At 43.0% G+C, this 9,988-nt stretch overlaps 1 protein-coding gene across 12 annotated transcripts in view; it reads right to left on the minus strand.

Moving 5' to 3' along the window:
* LDB2 (LIM domain binding 2) overlaps nucleotides 1-9,988 on the minus strand; it is a 441,581-nt gene that overhangs the window by 282,428 nt on the left and 149,165 nt on the right. Inside the window, exon 1 of one of the 12 annotated variants that reach the window (XM_019526115.1) lies at nucleotides 2,854-2,928. The exons of the other annotated variants lie outside the window; for them this stretch is intronic. Within the exon in view, the coding sequence (XP_019381660.1) occupies nucleotides 2,854-2,913 (60 nt within the window). The 5' untranslated portion in view covers nucleotides 2,914-2,928. Of the gene's footprint in view, nucleotides 1-2,853; nucleotides 2,929-9,988 lie in introns of those variants that run through there. 12 annotated transcript variants of the gene reach the window in all.

A 9,988-nucleotide genomic window follows, 5' to 3' on the forward strand; every position in this document is an offset into this window, starting at 1 on the left:
GGGGAGATCAACAGCAAATAGGTAGAGCCCTTTTCTCCCCAGCACCACCTGGGGTGATGAGGAACAATGGCAATAAGCTGATGGAGAATAGGTTTAGGTTAGAGATCAGAAGGCAATATTTTACAGTTAGGGTGGCCAAAATCTGGAACTAACTTCCCAGGGAAGTGGTCCTCGCCCCTACCCTGGGCAAATTCAAGAGGAAGTTGGATGATCACCTGTCTGGGGTCTTTTGAACCCAGCATGCATTCCTGCCTGTGGCAGGGGGTCAGGCTAGATGGTTGAGGACCCTCCTGACCCTAGCTACTATGAAACTAAGATAGGAATTTTTTGAGATGTGCCTTATTATAAGACTCAACTTCAACGATGGAGGAGTAATAAGTGCCTTCATAAATACTATCAACATTTCTTTGGTGCCTGTTTGTTCTTTACAAATAGGAGAAATAAAAGACAATCTGTGCCCTCATGAGTTTCCAATCTACAAAATAAATAAGTATGACTGTGAGTAGAGCTATATGAGAGAGCACCGCAGAATGTCACCAGGGACTCTTTCTTGTCCCATAATCTGTCCCTATGTCTCAGAGATGGGCATACAAGTTAAAAGTCAATTTAGGGAGGGAAAAAAAAGAAGGAATTCTTCTTTTCTGTTTTGTGACCCTATCATTCATTTATATGGTCATATGGACCCCTTTCTTTCACGTTGGGCCATTCAGATAAGGCAAATACAAATTTAATCCTGCTACCATTTCTCCAAGTCTTCTATATTTCTTAGGTCCCATCTACATGTTACACTTAATGTGTGATTAACCAGTTAATCAAGCCTTAAGTGTTCACTTGGCCACATGGTCAAATAATGGTGTGATAAAAAGAGGAACAAGCTACAAAGTTATTCCACAAAATGTGCAGAATAACTTTGTAGCTGCTTCCTATTGTGCCATTAACTGAATGTGTAGCCAGGGGCCCCTGTGGCTGGGCACCCTGCAAACTGATTGCAGCTCCCAGCTGGGAGAAGACCATGTGCATCCACAAGCCTGCGAGCTCCCAGCTGACAGGACTCCCAGTCATGGAGGGGCCCCATGAACCCCCACACCTGGGAGACTGCAGCAACTATGGTCTCCCAGTCATGGGGTATGTGGAGCCACCTGTGCCTGGGAAAATACAGGTGGTGTGGTCTACCAGCCATGAGATATGTGTGAAAGTCCCTGCAGCTGGGAGATTGCAGCAACTATGGTTTCCCTGGGTCCCCATGGCTGGAAGACCTGGTCAGCTGATGAGGCTTCCAGGGACAAGCGCATATTATGCCCCCACAGCTGGGCTCCCAGCTAAGGGAGCTTGATTCTTACTGGTGCAGGGGGTGCCCAGGATCAGGCTCAAGGCATGATGGGATCTAATAAACATTCCACATAATCATGCCTCCTGCAGGGCAAATGTGACCTGCCAGGAGCTGTGATTGTGCACATTGTGCTTTTGATCCCATTGCACCTTTACCTGCATGTGTAGAGGGACTGCTAAATGATCTTTTTCTCAAATACTTTGTAGCAATCAAATACTTCATAGGAAGATCTATTCTGTTCTTCCATTCAGAATAATGATTCTACAAAGTATTTGTTGGTTTTGCCACACTAATACATAATATTTACTAGATGGATCATACTATAGATGGATCTGAAAAGCAATATATAATATACTGTCTGAAATCTAGCTACTAAGGGAAGGAGACTTTCATGATGATTTTGCATCAGCTACAGACCTTGATGCATATGTGAGGTAACCGGGAGGTTAAATTTTGACCCCACCTCCCACCCACAATTTGTCTTCTTGCCTGAAGTCAGTTGGACTCACCAGCATTAGGATTGAACTAACTCTTACTATTCCTGTTGTTCCTTTTGCTTCTTTTAGCTTTTTCTTTGTCTGGATAAAAATTCTAGAAATCTTTTGTATAATTTTTTCTTTTAAGAGCACTACTATTGGCAGCACCCAGCATTAGGAATACCAAGCTCTATTACTGCCATTTGTTATTTCACACATGCCCATAGTTTTATTTTAATAGCCTTGCTTACTTTATTTCACTTACAAGCATGGCTGGATGCCATCTCTTGAACAATGTTTAGTAAAACTGGAAGAAAGATTTGAAAACTTGGCATTGGTCATGAGGAGTTTTCTATTCCAACGTATTCTTTCAATTTCTTGCCAAAAAGCTACTTGGTACGCAAAGCATACAGGTTTTTCATAGAGTTATCAATTAATTAAATTACTATTTATATTCCAATTTGGAACTCGTATGTTTTGCAGCAGAGATAGCTCCTGGTTTCATTCTATCTATGTATAACTGTGCAATAAATTCCCATAGATTCAAATCTCAAGGAGACAATGCAGTCTCAAGACAAATGGCCAGGTTCTCGTGATGTAATTAGGAGTAACTTTATGGAAGTTATTGAATTACACCAGTGGGAGAAGAAAATCAGGTTCAAAATGCAAACTCACTCACAAGTAATTTGTTCATTGAACATAATGGACAAAGTTTCATAGTTTTATTGCTTACAAAGCCCCCTACAGCATCATGCTATATTGGTATGTGATATGATACAACACAATATGATACAATGTAGTCATAGCTCATATTTCTGAAAAAAGGAATTTTGAATTCAGACATTAGTACTTTGATCCAAGAAAAAAACTGGCAGACTGAAAAACAATACATTTGGGATAATCTGCAAGAGACACAGATTGATTAATGCCATTTTCATGGTGTACCACTGTTTTGAATGAATACAAGAGCTTTTCCACATAGAGAAATTGAGCAGCATAACTACAGAAAAATCATTATACTATTACAGCTAAGCTAGTATAACATACCCAGGCAGATGTTTTATGATAAAAGAGAGTCACTATTATTCTGGAACATATAGAGTCCATATGGAAGATTTATACCAGCATAGGTACAGTGGTATTGTTGTTCTACATACAGGTAGGCTGATCAATTTCCTTATGTAGATATATCCTAAATGTAGGACATCCTCTTGAAAACTGAAATATTCAGTGACAGAAGTTTGCTAAATTTAATAGTCAAGAAATAATAAAGCAACAAGCTATCTGATTCAGTATAGCAACAAAATTGAGAGAAACATGTTTCTGGCCCTAAACCTATTATTTGTGATTGTTTAAATTTTTATTGCATACTGCACACAAAAAAGAAATGAATCCTTAAGTATACACTCTGTGTGTGACTCACTGGCCACCTACAGCAAACAGATACAGATTGCAATACTTAATGTTATGTTTTAGCTCATGCAAAGAAAAAAGCGGCAATTTATGAGGCATGTCATTTCACCTGTGGATTTAATTTGAATTTCCTATTTATATTCAGGACTATGAATCGGCACATAAGAAGAAGAATTAGGATAAGGAAAAGAAAAATAAGGGCAGAGGAAGCTGGCATCAAGAATGCACACATTGTCACATGATACTCCATAGCAAAACTGTCTGGATTTTAATTTAGTTTTTTAAACTTTCTATGGTACTCATGACTTTCAGGGACCTCTGTGATAATCCTATATTCCTTGCGAGTACACAGAGGCACTGGTGTGTAAGGAGCTAATAGTACTGCCCTTCTCCAGTTGTTGACAGAGATGGACATTTACACCTTTAATGTAGTATCTATTTGGCCTCCGTATATATAAAACCCTTTATAAATCCAGGTTCTTTAAAGTTCTTTGAAAGTTTAATCATAATGTCCCTCTTTATACCTAAGAGGTATAAAGAGGCTGTCTGTCAGCAAAATAGGATTTTTAGTAATATACTTCATCCCTGGCTACTGCAGATAAAATCATAGACTTGACTTTTGTGCTTTGCCCAAACTCCTGTGCTCTACATCAGAATATGCAATAACCTTCACCTTTGAAAATGAGATGCTTACAATATTTTGTATTACTTTCAGTGATACAAATTCCCTTATTTTATCCTGATACATTGACCTGGTTTCTTTTTTACTTTGTTTGCTTGCATCTGCCTTAGTAAGCGGAAACTACCTTCTCTGTCTCTCTCATTGAACAGAGCATGTTCTGTCACCATCAGTGAAGTCCAACGTCGTATGTCAGAGTGGAGATGAAAAAAACCTTATTCCCATCAGATGCAGCAAACAGAAACCATTTGATCTTTCAGGTTTAGTGGACAGACTTAGTCTATATCCTCAAATTCAATGAATACAAAAAAGCACTCAACTATGATATTGTAGGTGGTTTCACAGAAACTAAATTCCTGACAACATTTAAATACTATACTGACAGAAACTGCCAAAAAAGCAGAGAGGTTTCTTTCTTTTTCTTTCTAATGCATCTCCCTTAGAGGTGGTTTCTCACCAGATCCATTTATTTATTTATATAGCCTAAATAGTCTACCAGGCCCTTTCCAGACATGTATGAAGAAGATGAGGCTCCTGCTCCAGAGATCTTACAGTCTAAACTGAGTGTTTGTTACCAAGATATTTCTTGAACAGTAAGAAATAGGTTTTTCTTTGAGGCCAAGAGTTTAGCCATATTAAAAACACAAGTAGACAACATATATGGATAATAAGGAAATACATAGGCACATAAAAATAGATTTTAAAAACCCTTAGATTGCAAACTACAAACTAAACAGTAATGTGAGTGTTGGGGAAAAAAGTTCTTATGTCCATAACTGCCCACTTCAGGATTTTTTGCACTTTCCTCTAAAGCAAGTATACTAGCCAAAGGGAAAAAGAGGATGCTAGACAGACAAATTGCTTCCCTGATCTGGTCAGACTAATCTTATTTTCCAGTTTATGGATATTTGCATAATTAGTAAACTATGGAAGTGGCAAGATGAGAAATTAAATGGTGAAGATTTAATGTTGTTTTAGTTTAAAAGAGATGCAAAGACTTTCAGGTGAGTTAACTTATAGCAACATTACATTTAAGTGCCCTTGAGTTTCCACATTAAAAGACTAAGAGAAAAACATCTCTTTAAGACTCTGATCCAGCAAATACTTCAGCACATGCTCTAAATTAAGCACGTGCTTACACACTTTGCTAGATTCAGACTCAGGTATACATCTGCAGTCTATAAACACAAAAAGAATTACATGTAAATCACTTCAAAAACTAGCATTTTACTTCCTTTTAAGTGTTGAAGGCCGTCCTACTATTCTCAGCAACAATACACATTAAAAATTGACTTCTTTCCCCCAAAGACACCTTACTTCCAAGTAACACATAAGTTAGCGATGGAAAACAGTTACTGTGTGATACATCCCACCCCTTAGAGGACAGGATTGTTCTCTGTAACCTTATGCTACTGAAGCTTGATCTGCAAAGAGGTAGGCAGTGAAAGAGACAGCATTTGACAGATTCTATTATAGCAGTAACTGCAGTGAGGGAGGTATTCAAGAAATTATTCCTTTTTCTTACTGCTGATTCAAAAACATACATTCCCTTTTAAATTATATATTATCTGCATTTAAGTACTTAATAATATAACTGTGGTTCTGTTTGCTCAGTATCACCCAAACAATTTGTAACAGCATTATATAATTCTGAAAAGACCAGGGAGCCAAATATTATTGTGGTTCCACAGCAGCTCCATTGTTAAGGTTGTGTTGAGAGTTGCTCTTAAAGCAGGGATTATGTTTCTTTGTTATGATGAACAATATAGTCTATATCCCCCAAATAAATAGAGGTGTTCCTTAAGCCCACAATGAATTTTCTAAGAATTTACATAGAAGTAATATAAGACAATCACCTTGAAATGACCCGTTTATAAATTTGATCAGTAACACTTCTTCTTCTATCCAGTAGGCAAATACTAGAATTTTGAAATCAGTATATTCCAGCAGTTTTCAAATGAAGCAAAATCTCAAGTAGTCTGCATTTTAAGTTTATGAATGTGTTTGTATCTTGTTCTACTCCGTTTCTGTATATTTTATAAGTTATTTCGTCAAAGGCTGCCATTGCTGAATGTCTGTTTCATAATCTAAGCCCTTATTAAAAAAGAATGTAAAAAATATGTTCACAATTTTTAAACAATCAATTCATAAAGCCAGGTGTTTAAACCCATTTTGAGGATCAAGACATGCAGGCATGTGTGGTTTGTGGCACCGCAAATTTCTTTGAGGCACCACAAACCACACATGTTGCATGTTAAACCATGCCCCTCACTAGTAACTTGCAGCACTGGGGCAAAATTTGCTACTGGGATTTCCACGGCTAACTGGGGCAACAGGGTGCCTCAAGATGGGGAGCAGAGGCACACAGAGACAGGGGGGCAGCCAGCCCAGAGGTGCTTGCTCCCCCATCTTGAGGCACCCTGTGCCCCAGGCAGCCAGGGAGAGTCTGGCTGGGGCACAGGGTGCTTCAAGGTGTAGGCTCTGTAGCATGTGTAGATGGGGGAAAAGGCAGCTCAGGGCCTCTCCCCAGCTGGCTGGGACACAGGGTGCCTCAGCACAGGGGCTGTGTGTCAGTCAGGCATCCTGTGCCCCACCCAGCCCCGCCCCTGCAGCACACGGAGCAGCAAAACAATGTGTCCCACTGCAAACCGCCTAAGCAGGGGCGTGCACTGCAGCACAAAGTAGCAGCACCAATCTGTGCCACTCCTTTTTGCGCTCCTGCAAACAGACACCCCTGCTAATGTGGACATGAACTTAGTGGCTTGGTTTTCAGAGGCGAGGACCAACTTACATCACCCATTTGACATAGTACAGGTAATCAGAGTAAGTGGGTGCTGCTAGAGGCAAAATAACACAGCTACGTTTTTGTGTCTACACGTTTTGCAGGTACAGACATTTACACACATTAAAATGTAAGCATACAAGGCTGAGATGTTCAAAAATATGTAAAGGATTTAGACATCCCATTTCTTTTAAATTTTATGGAAAATGAATGTCAGAGTACTAAAACCAGCTCTGAACATCTAGGCACATGAACTTTCTTCTATTTTACAGGATGAAATCCGGATATGAGGTAGCAAGTGCCTAGCTGGGATTTCAAGGCTGGCTCTGGTATCTGGAAGCGAACCCAGCTAAAGGAAAGGTAAGAGTTACTGGGAAGCTGGTGAAGCAATCATATTTGATCTATCTAAAATGTTACTCTTGGTAGAGAAATCTATACATGATGCTCAAGTTTTTGCCCTCTGATGCTCAAAGCTCTTCAAGCCACCAAGTTCCTGCTGTTGAACATGAAAAGCTCTGTGTGGCAGACAGAAGTTGCAGCACTGGTTAAAACTTTCTCTGCCAGAATGACGTACTTTAAACAAAGGAGATAAAATTATTTGCCTGGTCCCCAGCTCCACTCCCTAGCTATCCCCTTTCACCACTATAGGCCTGCAGGCTTCATATTTACATGAAAAAAACACAGTTAACTTAGAGAGACTGAGTTGCTTGAGTGAATTTCCTTAAAACAATGCAAACACTAAACAAGAAAAAGCATATGTCAAGACAACACCCACAAACAACACCATTCTCTAAACATTAGTCTATTATTATCATAGTAATCAGGGTGTGCAGAGTTAGCTCTGAACAAAATACCCTGAAAAGCAAGGTAAATTAACCCAGGCAGAATGCCACATGAATGCAGCTAGGCAGCTTTCAGTACTTGACCTGACGCATTTAGAGGAAGATCAGGGATCTTTGCACTGCACTGTGCCATTTACACATCTTCAGTCACATGTAGAACATACTAACACAACATTTCAGTTTGACAGTGCTATTAGCCTCCATGCACATACAGTTAAAATGAAAAGATATTGCAATTGTGTGTTATGAAGAAATAATAATTAAAAGTTAAGGCCACAGGTATAATTCCTTTTTTAGAAGGGAGAATTTGTGCAAATAAAGCTGTACCCATTCATCTTAGTACACTCTCCTGATGGTACATGCAAACATTCACTGTATTTGATCTACACTCATACAACTTGCTTTAAGCTGTCTGATTATAGATTAAGAGTGGCCTGCATACACATTCTTCAATGCTGTGAGCTACACTGGGAACCCAATCTAAGTAAACTGGGGTGAGGGAAAGGGCAGACACTTGGTGGTACTAAATGTAATCTGGTTGGCTGGGGGTGAAGGGGTAGGAAGAGCACAGCCCTGGAGCTGGGGTGAGCAGCTGGACTTTCTCACCCCTCAGGCTGCACCCCAAGGCTAGGGACAGACATTACACATAAACCAGTTTAAGTGATCAGAAACTGGTTTAAACCTGTCTCAGAACAGACATTCAGTGCACATAAATCAGTTTCAAACTGGTCAAAACTGGTTTGAGAAAAACCTGGTTGAATGTAGTATCAGACTTAACTGATTTGGCTCAAACCGGTTTATGTAATGTCTGTCCCAGACTCCTTGCTGGTTTAAGATAAACCGGACTCCCCCAGCATCCCAGCATGCTCTCTGGGCTGAGCTAGGCAGGGCTTTTTGCTCTAGCCGCAGGACTAACCTCGCACTTCTGCTCTCTAGCCAGAGCAGGAACCAGCCCTAGCGGAGACACTGGCCAGCATGGCCCCATTAAGGCAAAGTGGGCGGGGGTTAATTCTTCCCTCCTTCCCCTCTGCAGCCAGGGTCTGCCTGTCTGCCAGATAGCAGAGGGGAGGGGGTTGCAGCGGTGGCCCCTGGACCTGGCAGATTCCAGCTGCAGGGAAGGGATGAAGGGAGGAATTAACCCTTCTCCCTGCCCCCTTCAACTTAATGGGGCCATTGTCCCACAAGGTGGGGAGAGGGGCTCAGTTCTGTGCTGGGGAGGACACTTCCCCCTCCTCCTTCTCCCAGGGTGGGGAGGGGGATTCTGTGAGGTGCTGGATGAGGACTCTTTCACCGCCTCCTCTTCCCCCCCCACCACTGTAGGGCTGACAGGCATGTGCTCCTTGAGATGCTACCTGGCCCTAGAGTGGGCATGGGGAGGCAGAGGGAGTCTCTTCCATGCTGAGGGGGAACTTCTCCCCCTCCTCCTCCTCCCCACAGAGGGGCAGCGGGAGCGTGGAGCTCAGCTGAGCAGGGTGCATGTCTGAGAGGTATGAGATGTGAGGGAGGATCGGGGTGTAGAGACCCCCACATGCTCCCCACCTAAGGCATGCAGTCCCCACTGCCTGGCAGCAGCAGCAGGCAGGGAGGTCAGGGTGTTTGTGCCCGGCGCAGGTGCGGCTCTGACCAGTGCAGCATGGGGGAGGGAAAGGAGCCTGCCTTATCCCCATGGTTCTGCTCCCTGAGCTTGCAGCTCCAGCACTCACAGCAGGGGAAGCCCTACACTGGAGCCAGCTGCTTCCCATACTCCCTGCCATACAGGTCCCCTCACTCTGCTGGGACTTGACGGAGCCCCACCTCCTGCTTCCCCACAGAGTCCAATGCAGGACTTCCCTGTTGTGAGTGCACAGCCACAGCTGCAGCACGCAGCCACAATAGAGGCAGGCAGGGCTGCACTGGGATGAGGACTGCAGCCTGAAGAGTTCCCCCCAGCATGGAACAGAGCCTCCCCCTTCCCTGGGGGGTGGGGAGAGGTGTGAGGGGGGAAAGAGTCCCCCTCCTGGCCTGGTCAGCCTTACAGAACCTCCCTCCCCACCCTGCTGTAGGGGGGGAAGGAGAAGAGCCCCCCCAGCACCTAACAGGGTCCCCCTCCCACCCCTGCAATGGTGGGGGAGAGGGAGGAGGGGGAAGAGTTCCCTTCTGGGGCTGGGCAGCCCTGTGCACCAGGAATACCAGCTGTCAAGTAACCTCTGGGGTGGGCCTGCCAGGGCCTGGACACACCCCCTCTCCTCAGCTCAACTTCTCTGTGGAGGGGAGGGCTGCTCTAGCACCCCCAGACTTCTGGCTTGAGCCACTGCAGGCATGTGCCAAATGTCTATCCACTTGTAAACCAGTTCAGTCTGCAGGTTAGACTAACATGCAAAGACTGAATCAATTCAGGCTCGGGCTTTTTGAATGTCTGTCCCTAACCTAAACATGTATAGCTGTTCAGTACATAGGGCTAACCCAGTGGTCTCCAACCTTTTTAAG

This window comes from Gavialis gangeticus, unplaced genomic scaffold (genome assembly GCF_001723915.1).
Source record: "Gavialis gangeticus isolate Ggan-Ray unplaced genomic scaffold, GavGan_comp1, whole genome shotgun sequence".
Classification (NCBI taxonomy): Eukaryota; Metazoa; Chordata; order Crocodylia; family Gavialidae; genus Gavialis; species Gavialis gangeticus.